This window comes from Gymnoscopelus braueri (genome assembly GCF_963280865.1).
Source record: "Gymnoscopelus braueri genome assembly, chromosome: 13".
Taxonomy (NCBI): domain Eukaryota; kingdom Metazoa; phylum Chordata; class Actinopteri; order Myctophiformes; family Myctophidae; genus Gymnoscopelus; species Gymnoscopelus braueri.
Window position 1 is genome coordinate 53,940,539 of NC_137615.1, and position 15,442 is coordinate 53,955,980.

General features: G+C 40.9%; 1 protein-coding gene across 1 annotated transcript in view; it reads right to left on the minus strand.

The window, feature by feature from the left end:
* The window catches only part of LOC308099698 (syntaxin-binding protein 4), a gene marked incomplete at its 5' end in the record, with an annotated part of 329,176 nt that overhangs the window by 79,901 nt on the left and 233,833 nt on the right, over positions 1 to 15,442 (minus strand). The window contains 3 exons of the mRNA XM_080448431.1: positions 7,807 to 7,881; positions 9,643 to 9,712; positions 13,590 to 13,685. Coding sequence (XP_080304557.1) covers positions 7,807 to 7,881; positions 9,643 to 9,712; positions 13,590 to 13,685 — 241 coding nt within the window. The remainder of the gene's footprint in view (positions 1 to 7,806; positions 7,882 to 9,642; positions 9,713 to 13,589; positions 13,686 to 15,442) is intronic.

Below are 15,442 nucleotides of genomic sequence, written 5' to 3' on the forward strand. Positions count from 1 at the left end.
TTATGCTCTATCAGGGGTCTTCAACAGGGGGTCCGGGACCCCGAGAGGGCTCCTCAGAGATACTGCAGGGGGGCCGCCAAATCTTTGTGTGATAGGGACTTTATTATTTTATAGCATTCGTATTCTGAGGGGAACATTAGCCGAAAATAGACAATCTAAGCTAACAGTGAGCTTGCAGATTTGGTGTACGGGGGGAGAAGAGCAGACCAAGTAAAGAGCCAAAGGTCAAGTTTACAAATATTCAGGGTTAAAGTGGTTAAATGTCTGAAAACACACATGTAACATGAATCCAATGTAGTAGGGGTCTCTGCTTCATCTCTCTCTCAGCTAAGGGGTCCTTGGCCAGAAAAACTTTGAGTTGAGAGTGGAGTTCCAGGTCGACCGTTATGTCCGAATATGGAGTACATGAGGTCGCTCACTCTAACCTCTTGAGTAACCTACCTAACAGATCAATAATGTGTGCTACACGATGGGTCCTATAATCGCCCATACTGGCTAAACCCACTATTTGAGGATTTAGGAGTGCGCAAGGGGCGTTCCCGTGCAAAAGTTGCTGTTTTGGGACACCTGCCTTACCCGCAAAACACCTGCACTACCTGGTTTGGGCATTACAATAATAAAACCAATCACTGTGCCAGATGCCATTACCTTTAAGAGAAGACTTCGCAAGCCATTATCCCCAATGCAATCTTACGTTCTCCTCTTTTGGACATTGGACACATATGTGCTCACTTTATAGCCTTTGATTGCCTTTCAATAAAACCACATTTGATAGACATGTGACTTGTGTAATCAGTTCATTATTTCCTGCGTAATCGATGAATAAAACTGAAGTGTGTAATTTGGAGAGCATTGCATTGCACGATACACAAATTGTCTTCTTTGAATAGACTATCATCTTATATAAACACAATGGACCCTTCGCTAAACCCCGCCCCAAACCGGCTTGTCCTATCCTACGTTAGCAACGGTTACTAAGCTAGGTGAGCCTGGCAAGCTTTCGCGTCTTGGTTCATCTGTTCTGCATGTCATCATGGAGTTTGCGACTATTTCAGTGAAAGACATTCCCAAGGAGGTCATGTCAAATTTCTGGAGTAGTGGTGTGGAAATTTCAGAGAGAACCAGGCAGAAGGGACTGCAATATGCGTTCGAAAAATATATCCACAATATAATGTGTCGCCGAAGTCTAATGAATGAACATGACATTCAAATCGAGGCGAAGGCGCACCGTTCACAATGTAAAAGTCAGCCACCTCACGTCTTGTCCATTCATGTTGTGGACAAACATATAAAGGATCAACAATGTTCTTGCATTGCAGGGTAAGTAAATATATTGTTTTATTTTAAGCTAAGGTTCAGTCATGACTTCCCATAGTTTTCGGTATCTTATGTGTTTTAGCCCATAAATCATCCTGTTTTCCATGTGTTTTTTATAGCGCACCTGGATATTGTTCCCACATCGTGGGTTTGATTCATACACTGGATGTCATGAAAGCACAACTAGAAAGCCCTATAAGATCATGCACTAGTTTGCCACAACAATGGCACAAACCCAGAGGACCCAAAATAAACCCCGTGCCCATATCGTCCGTCGTGGTCGCAAAAGCCAAGAAAGACCGCAAACGGAGACCTGTTGACTGTCACTACACTGGGAAAAGGTAAATTCAAGATGAACGGGGGGCAGGGGTATTCAGACTTATTATTAAATTATTATTACAGTACATTATTTACAAACAAGGTTAACTCACAATATGCGGCCACGCCTCATTAAGGATTACGTTTGATTTAAGTTTATTTCTTAAGAAACCATTGGCTGATGCATATCATCAGCTCATCTTTATGAGGTCCACACATACAGTAGCATAAAGATATTTGTTAATAACCAAGTTCATATGGGAATAATGGGATCATTCATAGCAGTACACTCTTTTTTTTGTTTTGCTAGGATGAGGAGCAACTCTATAACAGAGGAGGACTTGAGCCTGCTGCAGCGACAGACAGGAACACCCATCAGCTATTTGGCCAACAGACCCCCTGTCGATGTAGCTGTAGGAGGAAGCAAATACCCCCTTGGAAGTGGTTTGAGCCATCAGGTAAATGAAAAGCACTTGGCTGAACTGAGAGTATTGTTTTAATACAAATTTCATTCCACTTAGAAGTACAAGTAATCTCTCATAGTAAAGATTGTACCATCAACCCTTTATTCCAACAATAAAAAAAAAAGAAAGAAACCTTCGGAATCACATTGAGGAAAAGCAAAACATTTTCAATGTCAAGGAGTTAGATCACTCGTCTTTGATGATGTGTGGTTGGAAGTTGGACAGCATGCTAACCACATACCATATTTGATTAATATTACCTAAACGAGTATTTGGGATCTTACCAGAAATAATCTTAAAGTTTTTAATTTTGCCAATGGCTCTTTCCACATGAACTCTGTGCTTAGCAATTTTTTTGGTCATCTCAACATCTGCATGTGGCATCTGACGGTTGGACCTGGAAAATGGTGGAATGTTAAGTTTCAGGCCAATATCTTCCACTTCTTTTTCAATAAGAAAACCCTTGTCCGTCATTAAACCATCTCCTACATTAAGGTAGCCACACCGAATCAAACCCTGCAGTTGCTCCATGATATTACACTGATTAAAGATCTCTTTGTCCGAGATGGATCCAGTATAGAGGGCAGACACAAAGATAACAGCACCTCGTGGGTCACAGGCAACTAGAGACTTGAGTGTGTTGGCAGACTTGTAAGTGGAATACGTCTGACTCTGCAAGACTAATGAAGTAGGCTTCTCTATCTTTAGTTCTGTGCAGTCCAGTATTGCAAAAGTGTTTGGAAAGTCCTCTTTAAAGTTAGATGGCATGTTCTGTGAAATCACATCTCTATGTGGCCAAATGGCCAGTTGGCCAAGTCTGTCATACATGTAGTCTATCCAGGAGTTCATCAGTGTGCTGACACTCTGTAAAGGAATGTGAAATCGAAATGCTAAATCTTTGTGGTTGAAATTTTGTCTGAATTTAATTAGTGTGAGCAAAAACTGACTACGCAAGGGCATTTCTTGGATGTTCTTGTCTGTCTTTATGTATGTGAGAGGAATCTGTATTTGTGGGGCATCTGGATTATTTGGCAATTTGAAAAATTCACACAAGTTGTTGAACTGATCATATGTGAATCCAGTGTTGTAGTGGAAATATCCTGGGACAGAACTTTCATTTAAACTCTCTGGACTGGTTGTGCGTGCACGAAGTTCTTCTAAAAGCAGCTGGAGTTGGCCGTCTTTCGCATCCAGTGCCATTTTCAGCTTCACCATCTCCTGCGTCTGTTGTGCCAATCTGTCCTTTAGAGTTTTCAGTTCCTCCTCATGGTTGCATGTGAGATGATGTGCCTCTGTAATAGTAAAAATGACAACAAAAAAAAGAACATTAAATAATTTAATTCATTTGTCTTCCTTATTACAGCTTCCTGTCATCTGCACAGCTGTATCAACAACACCACCTGCAAACCAGCCTGGCGATTTCCCCGATTTCCCATTACCATCCCAACCAACGGATGTCTGTACAGTGCTGCATTACAACAACCAAAATTGTTACAGTAACATGAGCATCACATTGTCGGAGTCAATAGCTCTAGAACGTGACACCAGACAACAAAACACATCAGACCTTTGGCATCTTGCACGTTCTCCCCGACTAACATCAAGCTCCTTTCATAGAATATGCTCCAGGAGAGCCAACCATGAAAGTCTTGCTACCAGTATCAAGACCCCACTGCAGAGACAGACCAAGGCAATGAAAAGAGGGATAGACCTCGAGTCCACTGCAGCAAGGCAGTACTGTGAGGTCACAGGCAATCGAGCTTTACCCTGTGGCTTCGTGGTAAATCCTCACGCCCCACACCTTGGCACTTCACCAGACAGGAAAGTCATAGAGAGGGGTGAGGGTGACAGTACAAGCTATGGACTTTTGGAGATCAAGTGCCCATCAAAAGACACCATCCAACAGTGTGTATACCTCAAGAGGCAGGCAGATGGTAGCTACAAGCTCAGGGAGAGTCACACATATCACTTTCAAATAATGGGGCAGCTGGCACTCACAGGCATGCCATGGTGTGATTTTTACATTATGTGTAAAGAAGACTACCACCTACAGCGCATCCATTTTGATGCTGTTAAGTGGGGTGGCATGAAAAATAAATTAGATTCATTTTTCTTTGATTATTTTCTTAGTAGCTGCCACCAGAGGTAAAAAAAAAAAAACATGTATACATGTGCACTTACCATTGCCACAGTGATGTGATTCTTCAGTGGGGTTTGAGGTGGAGGCTTGTGCATCATCCTGTGTGCCATGGTGTTGTGATGCACTTTCTTCGGTGAGGTTTGAGGTGGAGGGTTGTTCAGCACTGGGTTCAGCACTTGGTTCAGCACTTCTAAGTCTGTAAATGTTAAAAAAAATAAGAAAATTATTCTGCCTGTCAAATGTTTTTTTTTTTACAAGTTTATTGGCAGCTACTTTGAGTTTGATTTTCACAAATAAAATGCACTATACCAAAAAAAGAACTACATTGTTTTAAAAAGCTTTCTAACTCATGTCAATGGCAGAGTTAACACACCACAACAACAGAGGTGAATGAGTGCTTTGTGTGGACGACGTCGATCGATGCGTTGCATAATACAGATCAGATGTAAGTCACAAGTTGTGACTGTTACATCAGATCTGTAATGATACAACGCATCGACGTCCACACAAAGCAACTCACAAGTGTATATCCACACCATGTTAATAAAGCACTATGAAAGCAAAGTTAGTTTATTAACTACTATGTTCTGATTTGCATAACCAACCTTTTGAATGGAGGTTTTCTGCAGCCTCCCAAATGTTCCCGTCCTTGGTCAGACACGGTGATAGCAGATACAGGATTGGGAAACTCTGGCGTTGGTCGTCCATTCACAAAATGCTATTAGAAAGAGGCCAGTGTTAGAACGTGTCTTTATTAGCAACCGACGTTACTTAAGCTACTAGTGTTTATCTGGTATATTTGCTCAGCCTCAAATGACACACAACTACCTTACTCGAATGTTAAAACAAGCAACTGAGAATCCTAACTGTACCAGTAATGTAGCATGAAAAAGCTGTGTGTGTGTGTGTGTGTGTGTGTGTGTGTGTGCGACTGAACGTGCGTAAAAAACGAGCTTCGCGTTAGCGTCTTACCTTGGAACAAACATGGTAGTTCTTGGTTATCTTTGATGGATTAAGCTGTGCGTGAGGTCTTCCACACTGTTTAATCCATATTTTACATCTCTCCAGTTCTTTGTTTGGTTTCGGAAAGGCGAAAAATACAACTCCTCCCTGTAAACGTTCTGGATATCTTGCATCCGAGTTGCAAGTCCCGTATACGCAACGCTTCGGCATTTTGCGACTGGTAGAGAAAGCTTGCCAGGCTCACCTAGCTTAGTAACCGTTGCTAACGTAGGATAGGACAAGCCGGTTTGGGGCGGGGTTTAGCGAAGGGTCCATTGAAACGAAGGGTCCATTGAAACTCTGCTGATTATAGGAACATTTGAATCACAGAGATGTGTTGAGAATTAGGAGAGAGGGAGACCTCTAATGTTGTGCCGTTGTGTCTCCAGATATCCATTGCAGGCGTGCGCTCTACCAAACCATATTGGCATAGCGGGTGGTTTTATATTCCGCTATGCGCTGTCCTAAACGTGTATGGTCAAAATAGCAATTTTGGGGACAATGCAACAGCACGCCCACGACCACACCTCCAGGCGCAAATAGTGGAGTCGGCATAATGAATAGCGGGTATAGCGGCCGCAAAATAGCATTTTGGGACAGTGCCAGCTCCCTTATCCGGGCAGCAGGCAGTAATTCACGGCTAGTGGGCAGCGGGTATAGCAGTGCCAATTATAGGGCCCGATAGCTTAAAACAGAATTCAAAACGGAATCCTTGCTTCTTTTGCAAATGCACAGCGAACTACCAGGCAATGTGGTTTAAAGTAAACACACCAGGGTGGGGGGATTTTTAGGGGGAAAAGTACAGAGAGTCAGGCAAGGAGGTGGGGGGACAGAATTGAAAATAAATGTAGATGGTGTTAACCCCCCCCCCCCCCCCAGTAGGCAGATTAACACCTCAGGACGCGTTAGGCTCATCTCATCACTAGACATGTGCTCTCACTTAATTCTTTAAGCTGTCCTGGTCAACTCTTCCGAGAGAGATAGACAGAGAAACAGACTGACAAGAGAGAGGGAGAGAGAGAAAATTCAAGTAAATACAGAAGGAAAGGGAGGGAGGGAGATTCCAAGGTCGCTCAGGACAGAGTCATTTCGGTCACTTCTGTCACTAAGTTGTCACTTGATGCCCTGAAGCTGACACTGTCGTCAATGTTTGATACATCACACACACACACACACACACACACACACACACACACACACACACACACACACACACACACACACACACACACACACACACACTGTGCGTAGGGCACCACAGTGCGGGGGGATCATCATCATAACTAAATGATGAATTATTTTCATTTAAATATAACATTAAAAACACAACTACAATTAGGCACCATAGCATTAGACTGTTATAGGCAATAAGATAAGATATTTTCTCTGCGGCTGCCTAAATAATCACGACCTGTGTGTGCCGTACGTCCTCAAGTTTTAAGCTCTGTACTTAAAGTACAATTTTGAGGTACTTTTACTTTACTGGAGTATTTCCAATTGTCTATACTTTTATTTCTACTCCACTACATCTCGAAGGCAAATATTATACCTTTACTCCACTACAATAATTTGAAAACTTTAGTTACTAGTTACTTTGCAGGTATAAATTATTACATTATAAAACATACATTAACCACTTTAGCCCTATGTTATACATAGGCTATTTTAAAATAGCCAATATACAAGCTCACCACGCGTCGCATCACGACACGTGGTGAGCTTGTAGATCTGCTATTTCCCAAAAATTTAGTACTTTTACTGTTGGTACTTTAAAGGTAGGGTAAGTGATATTTTTTGGTTAAAACAAAAAGTATTTTGTTAAAAGGTTAAAATATTATATTCTGATAGTAATCATTGCTATAGAGTGTTTGTTCAGTAACAGATGTCTCCCTGTCTCTCCAGCTCTTTAATAAACAGAAAATACATTTTTCGGTAGGTGTCAAAATCTCAGCCAATCAGGAGAAAGTACCCATTTTTAAGCTTAATTTGTATAGTGTTCCAGTTAAAATTTTGTCTGCTCATTTCTTAGTGTCATCACTTCCAATTTCACTTGTTTAATCTATATCCTGATTGAGTTCTCTGTCCTGGTTGGATAAAATTGGAAATGAAACTACAAAAAAAAAAAAAAAAACTACAAAATACATTTTCTGTTTTATAAAGAGCTGGAGAGACATGGAGACTCTTTATATGGACAGGACACTCTATAGTAACGAGCACTATCAGAACATAGACCCATTTTGCAATTATTTGAATAATTGCAAATCACTTACCCTACCTTTAAGTACATTTTGATACCAATACTGTTGTACTTTTACTCAAGTACATTTTTTACTCCAGCCTTTAGCTTGTAACAAAGTACTTCTACATTGCAGCATTGATACTTTTAGTGCTTTTTTCCACCACTGGTTCTAAGCTAGCGGTCAGCCACCTTACCACTTTTAGAGCATGTTTATTTGAATGATCAATCAATCGATTGTGTTCCAGCTTGGATCAATAGAACTGACACAGTACAATTGATGTATGGATGTAGGTAACATGGATGAAGTGTTTGTACATGTGACCTACTTGGCTTCTTCATCTCTCGCGATCAGAAGGCGCATGTGATTGGTCGCCGAGGCTGCTCTCAAGATGTCCACAGCTCTGTAACACACACACACACACACACACACACACACACACACACACACACACACACACACACACACACACACACACACACACACACACACACACACACACACACACACACACGCACACACACACACGCACACAAATCTGTAAAGCATAGCTTCGCTGTCGGGCAGAAACCTTGTATGTCCATATTTCAACTATACTTCGGCGTGTCAGGCAAAAGTAGCAAAACAAATTGCAGATCTACAAGCTCACAACGTGTTGCACTGCAAGTTCTGCAACACGCTCTGACCTTGGAGATACAGTATGGTATTCTTGCTATTTGTGAACATTTTGTGAACATTTTAATGAATGCATTTGCACTTATAGTGACGTGCTCAAAAAAGGTTTGCCAGGTTGAAAGTGGTTGTGTGTCTTTGGGTTTTATAAATATTTAACCAATGAAAAGAATTAACAAGAGCTTGTGACTAAATAATAACTACATTAGATCCACTCGAGCACATCTTTTTTTTTAATTTCCTGAAAATGAACAGTTTTGGAGGTATGAGTTTTACACTCAACAACGTTGACATTGATTTGGACATTTACAGTATGTGGTACAGTTAACATTACAGTCATTTAGCAGACGCTTTTATCCAAAGCGACTTACAATAAGTGTATTCAACATAGGTAGGGAACGAAAACTACTAATCACCAGAAGTCTTTAGTGCATTTTCGGCAAAAACAAGCAACCAAGAGTATACCTAGCGCTAAGGTAAAAGTGCAATATATCAGCTACCTATTTCCTTAAACAGATGAGACAAAATAGCTAAATCAAATGAGCATGAGCTAAAACAAATAAGTGTATCGACTAAACAAGATCCAATAAACAATACAACAACTGTACGGTAAAGCTCATTATAAGCTCATTGGTGAGCTGTGGACGGTTCAGAAACCTGTCTACCAATGACATCATCGGTGAGGATTCCAAGATAATAGAAACTACAGCCTTTCTCTTCCTGCAATGCTGAAATGCTGAAATAGGCTCTTTGGACAGCAGCCATATTGGAAAGAAATTGGGCCACTTCTTTACTTCCTTCACAGGTTTTATCAATGATACTAGTTAGTGATGCACAATATTATCGGTAGCATATCGATATCGGCCGATATTTAATAAAAAATGCAGTATCGGTATCGAACCGAAGTCAAAATAATTCAGATATCTTTTTCACCGACATTGACCGATATTTTACCGATATCGACTGATATTTCACAGATATTGACCAATAATCACGCAATAATAATGTGACCGTTAATGGCTTTGAAAATCAAAAATATTAATAATCAGCAACGAGCTCAATATAAATATACAAATATATAATAATAATAATAATGTAATATATCGGTATCGGCCGATTTGACCCTGCATATTATCGGATATCGGCCAAAATTTCAATATTGTGCATCTCTAATACTAATGAAGGCTCTGTTTCTATTCTGGTCAAACAGAGTTAGGGTGCTGATATTGTGCATGTCGGCTCACTGGAAACACTCTGCAACACCAGTGGATCTCAAAGTAAGCCCGTACGGGTGTGTAACTCTGAGAATGTACAAATGTACAGTACACTCTCAGAGTTATGGGGGTCCTTGAAATTAAAATGTTTGACCAGAATGGAACACAGCCTTCAATTAGAATCATCGGTAACACTTGTGAAGGCCCAATTTCTTTCCAATATGGCTGCTGTCCATAGAGCCCATTATATGAAAATATTAATGCTGAACATAGCCTACCTTTGGTTGGTCACACCTGAGAGAGGGTCTCCATTCACCTCCATGATCTGGTCACCTGGCTTTAGCTCCCCTGTTGGAAGTCAAAGGTCAGATGATCAGAGGTGCCAGCTAACAAAGTACATTTACACAGATATATGAGGATAAAGTTGAAAATGAAGTGCTCCTTTAATTAAAAATATCAATACCACAATGTAAATACAAGTAAAAGGCCTGTATTTCATGAAAGTACAAAAGTATTGACATGGAAATATGAGTGCAGTAACACAGTAAAATAACTCAAAAGAAAGTAGTCAACGTTAAAAAAAAATAGCAGATCTACAAGCTCGACCCCTTGAGCACCCTCTACAGCTCATCCCTGAGCGTTGGGAAGCGTCGTTCAGTCGGTTAGGGCAGGGGTTTTCAACCGGTGTGGTCCGCGGAGGTATTGCAGGTGGTCCCTGGCCATGCATTAAAAAAAAAAACTTAAACTTTTAATAAGTTCTTACTGTATGGTGTGTGTGTGTGTGTGTGTGTGTGTGTGTGTGTGTGTGTGTGTGTGTGTGTGATATGAAATGTGAGCTTAACATAATCACAGTAATCCTTAATCATATTCCATCACATTCAAACAAAATCACTGTATTTTATTAGATATTATATTGATATTATAGCTATTTTCTCCAGCTCCCTGTGGTGCATGAACCCCCCACCACTATTGTGTGGGGTGGGTCTATGATGGACCCGCCACGCACAATAGTGGTGGTCCCCAGGTTGCTCTTAGTCAGGATGGTGGTCCCTGGGTCAAAATCAGTTGAAAACCCCTGGGTTAGGGGGGTCCGTGAGACCGTGACCGACACCAATGGGTCCGCCGACTCCGCCGTAACCTAATCGGCCGACTCCGGGCCGACCGAACATGTTCAGTCTTGGCCCGACTGGGAGTAGCCATGTAGAAGAGAAGAAGTGTGACAACAACAGCGCTCGGTGTTGCCAGATTCTGTGAGAGAAACAAGCGACCATGTCTATGAAAACCTACATTCACTGTTTCTCGTTGTTGCTCCCAGAGAGAGAGATTGATTGATTTGACCTACAATTGCGCTGTGGTGATGTAATTTATTGGGAGCAGATGTGTAATATTCCAATAGTATAAACATTTCAATTGGCTTTCATATACTCTTAATATATTTTTTTCAAATGAGATTTGGCCTTACAGATCGAAATGTGCTCAGTTTTGGCTATTTTCTGGGTGTTAATTTCAATAAATACATTAATGTATTTATTTTTGATTATTCGAATAACCGTTTACATTTTTTTTGTGTACACGTCAGCAGTGGTGGAAAAAGTACTCAAATGTTTTACTTAAGTAAGCAATAGATATACTCTGAGTCTGCTACAAGTAAAAGTCCGGAATTCAACATTTACTTAAATGTAAAAGTACTAAAGTATTGGTATCAAAATGTACTTAAAGTACCAAAAATAAAAGTACTAAAATGTTTGAAAATAGCAAGCTCAGAACGTGTCGCATCGCAACACCTATTTTCAAATAGCCTGCTATAGGTATAAAATAGGGCTAAAGTGGTTAATGTGTGTTTTATAATGATTTATATCTGCAAAGTAACTAGTACCTAAAAAAGTCAAATAATTGTTGTGGAGTAAAAGTATAGATAATTGGAAATACTCCAGTAAAGTAAAAGTACCTCAAAATTGTACTTAAGTACAGTACTTGAGTGAATGTACTAGTTACTTTACACCACTGCACATCAGTGAAGAAAAAACGCTGGGAACATCCCTATTTACAAGCAACTTTGCAGGGAAACAAGCCCAAAGTCGCTTATAATAAGCAGACCTGGCAACGCTGGCAGGCTAGGCTGAAAGTTATAATGCATTAGCACATCAATGGGCACGTCGGCTGACAGACTAAATGCCAACTTTTGCCAACCGAATACCAGTCTGTTGCAGTCTGAAGTACTAGTCTGAACTGGTGGAGAGTCACCTTAAGGGCTTATGTGGTTACTGTTTATTATATAATAATAATCTATATCTACAAAGTAACTTGTAACTAAAGTTTTCAAATAATTACAGTGCACAATATTTTGCGTATTTTGGTGGAGTAGATGCATAATCGGCAATTTTCAAATAGCCGATAATATACATAGGTTTAAAGTGCTCATGTGACCTACAGTACAGTCACTTCTTTTGGGCTTGCTTTCATAGACCTGTTTGCATGTTTCTCTCGAAAGATCTGGCAACACTGATCACTTGTCCCTGGGATAGTGCTGCTTGCAACGTTGTGGAGAAGCCATCAACCATTCCACTTCACACTCAACACCACACGTCCTTGAGTCCTCAGCAATGCACCTGCCAAGTGGCTGGTGTCTGCCAAGTTCTCTGACTGAAGGACACACATACATCTATACCAGTGGTTCCCAAACTGGGGGACGGGACCGCCGGGGGGTCCCCAAATTATTATTAGTATTGTGTTGGAGGGGTCCCCAGATGATTTGCTTAATATGCATCATTATTTTCTCAACAGTAAACACACTAACATACAGTATAAGTGTATACAGGGTATCTGCACATTTCTAAAGTTACAATCAATAAGGGACATGTCTTTAAGTTTCCAAATTAAGGGACAATTCTGTATTTCAAGGGAATCCTAGTTGTACCCGTTGTGAGAGTACCAGTTGTACCCGTCTTTCTGTCTGTGTCCCTTATATATGCCCATATATGGAAATGTATGTATCTGTCTGTCTGTGTCCCTTTCTATCCCTTATGGAGTTACATGTCAGGCATGGCCAAATTTGGAGTCCAGGCCAGTTTATGTCGCCAGTACTATGACGTCATATTGAGGACATCAGGGAACTCCATATATGGGGATTTGTGGATGTATCATCTTCTTTTTACCCGTATGTCTGTGTCCCTTTTATGCCCATATATGGTCATCTCTTCATGTGTCTGTCTGCCTGTGCCTCTTCATGGACCACTGAGGGTCCCCGGACCCCACTTTGAGAACCACTGGTCTATACAAAGAGTAAGACAGTTGCCTGTGTTCCGGGGATGGAAGCCGTTTGGCGAGGTAAACTTAAAGGTAGGGTAAGTGATTTACTTTGGTTAAAATAGCTCTACATTCTGATAGTACTCGCTATAGAGTGTTTGTTCAGTAAAAGGAGTCTCCCATGTCTCTCCAGCTCTTTATTAAACAGAAAATGCATTTTCAGCGCTCTCTCCTGATTGACTTAAATTGTGTCACCTACCTGAACATTTACTATATTCTGTTTACTAAAGAGCTGGAGAGACCCCTGTGACCGAACAAACACTGTAGCAATGATTACTATCAGAATATAGTACTTTAACCTTTTTAACAAAAAAAACAAATAAATTACCCAAAATTATCACGTACCCTACCTTTAACGCAAATGACGTGACGGAATCTACTGTGACGTGACGTGACGTGACGTGACGTGACGTGACGTGACGTGACGTGACGTGACGTGACGTGACGTGACGTGACGTGACGTGACGTGACGTCAATCCGTGAAGCTGACGGTGTGGGTTGGCCAATCAGGGAAGCTGATGCATACAATCTCCCGAACACAAAGAATTTGTGTGTTCTGACCCGTGTTCAGAGACATACAGATGTCTGTGTTTTTTTCTGTTCACTTATGGTAGATCTGAATTGCCATCCGGCTCTTTACACCTCGGGGTCATATACTGTACTACTCGCTTAACAAGTTATATATAGCAGATCTACAAGCTCATAGCATGAAGTGATGCGCTAGGAGCTTGTACGTCTGTTACAATCTATGATTGTTACACTAGGGGGTCCCCAGACCCCACTTTGAGAACCAATCTACTAGTGTCATGTCCACGGGGTATACTTGTACTTTTTGTTTTTGTTTTATTTGTATTTGTCAGAGTTGAATTGACAGTCCATAACTTGCGATGTATGTGTGTGTGTGTAAAGCAGCACTTACCATCAGCACAAGCTAGGCCATTGGGTAAAATGCGTTTGATGTATATCCCAAACTCCTCTCCTGTCGTCTCCCGAAGTCCACCAATCACCTTGATGCCTGTTGGGGACACAGAGAACAAGCCACTTCAGGTTCACTGTCACTTGATGTTAACTAGCCCTGGCGTATCAACGTTAGGCATCCTATAATTCTACAAAGCTCTGTGTGTGCGTTTGTCTGTGCGTTTGTCTGTGCGTGCCCCACAAACTCTTCTGCCCAGTTCTTCTCAGTGGCTGGAGCAATTGTAATTGCACACATACATTGACGATTACCATGTGCACGGAACACCAAAGCCCGTTTTTCGCTTTCCCCAAATGTCAGCTGTTTATTAGCATTTTTGTGTTTGGTGGCTCCCGGGTTGCCAAATCATGTGTGTGAAACAAGCGCCGATGTTGCCACATCCGTGAAACAAGCGTGGGTGCTCATATCCCCCGACGGGTATGGTCTAGTTTACCTATAAATGCAAAAAGCCTCTGTCTGTCTGCGAGTGCCCTGGCCTGCATATCTTCAGAACCGTCCATATTCCATCCGTATGAGTGGTTCATATCACTTGAATTAATAGGCTCATTTAAAAGTTGATTCAACATTGAAGTGGGTTGTTTGATGTAAGTAATCTTTTCATAGTTACCTCAGGATGACAGAGTGATACAGTACAGCATGTAAAATAATACTGATAATACTAATAATACTAATAACATTCTGGAAGAGCAAATTATTGTGTTGAGAAGCAAGGACCTTATACTTAGACACCTGTAGCTATGCAGATGTACGTACTGTATAATGAGGCACACGCTGGTCACTCAACTTGTTCAATAGACTAATAACTCTGATCAGCAGTTCAATACGGTAGAGATAATGTTGGCAGATTTTTCATAGACTTTTGAATAAAATTCCATTTGGTTTTAGTCATATTTTAGTCTGAAATGTTTTACTTTTAGTCTAGTTTTAGCTGACTAAATATTATAAGATTGTAGTCAACTAAATATACAGTTGATTTAGTCGAATAAAGTTTATGTTGGCAGGCCTCGATGGCGTCGTAATGTCTGATTTATACTTAGCTGTGTGCCGAAAACAGCCGATCTACAAGCTCACAAAATATCTACAAGCTTTGTGAGCTTGTAGATAATTTCGGAGCGTGGACACCCACGCGCAGCCAAGCATAAAATGACTTGTCTTGCTGGATCTCTTGTCCACTAGTCCTCCCTAAAATGTTCTACCGGTAGTTTTTTATTTATTGACAAAATTGTTTATCTAGTATATTTATTCCTATTTTTAGTCATCATAGCTTAGTTTTTGTTAAGTTTTCGTCAGTTAAAAAATATTTCACCATAGTTTTAGTCGACAAAATTAACACTGGTATGGACACTATCTGACATGCTTACTGTGCGTTCTCTTGTATTTACTTTGGCCTGTGTACAGTGTTGTACATTGTATATTTTGTCAATTATTGTGTGTTAAGTTGCATGTGATGTCTTTACCCTACTCTTTCTACAGGACGTTTTTGTCTTGCCCCCCTGTAACTGTATCTTGTCTGCTGTGCTGCCTTTGGCGACTGTATTTCCCCCTCGGGATCTTATCTTATCTTATGATAGAAGCTTTCTTGAAATATTGGCTGGGGCACACAAGAAATTGGGCCTCTGTCTTACTTACCAATGATTCTACTTAAGGTCAAACAGAGTCATGGTGCTGCTATTGTGCAAGTGGGCTAGCTGGAAAGACTGTACTTCACCAATGGGTCTCAAAGTGTGGTCCAGGTACCCTCAAGGTTCCTTGAGGGGGTCCCAAATGGCCCCTCACGGGTGTGTAACTCTGAGAGT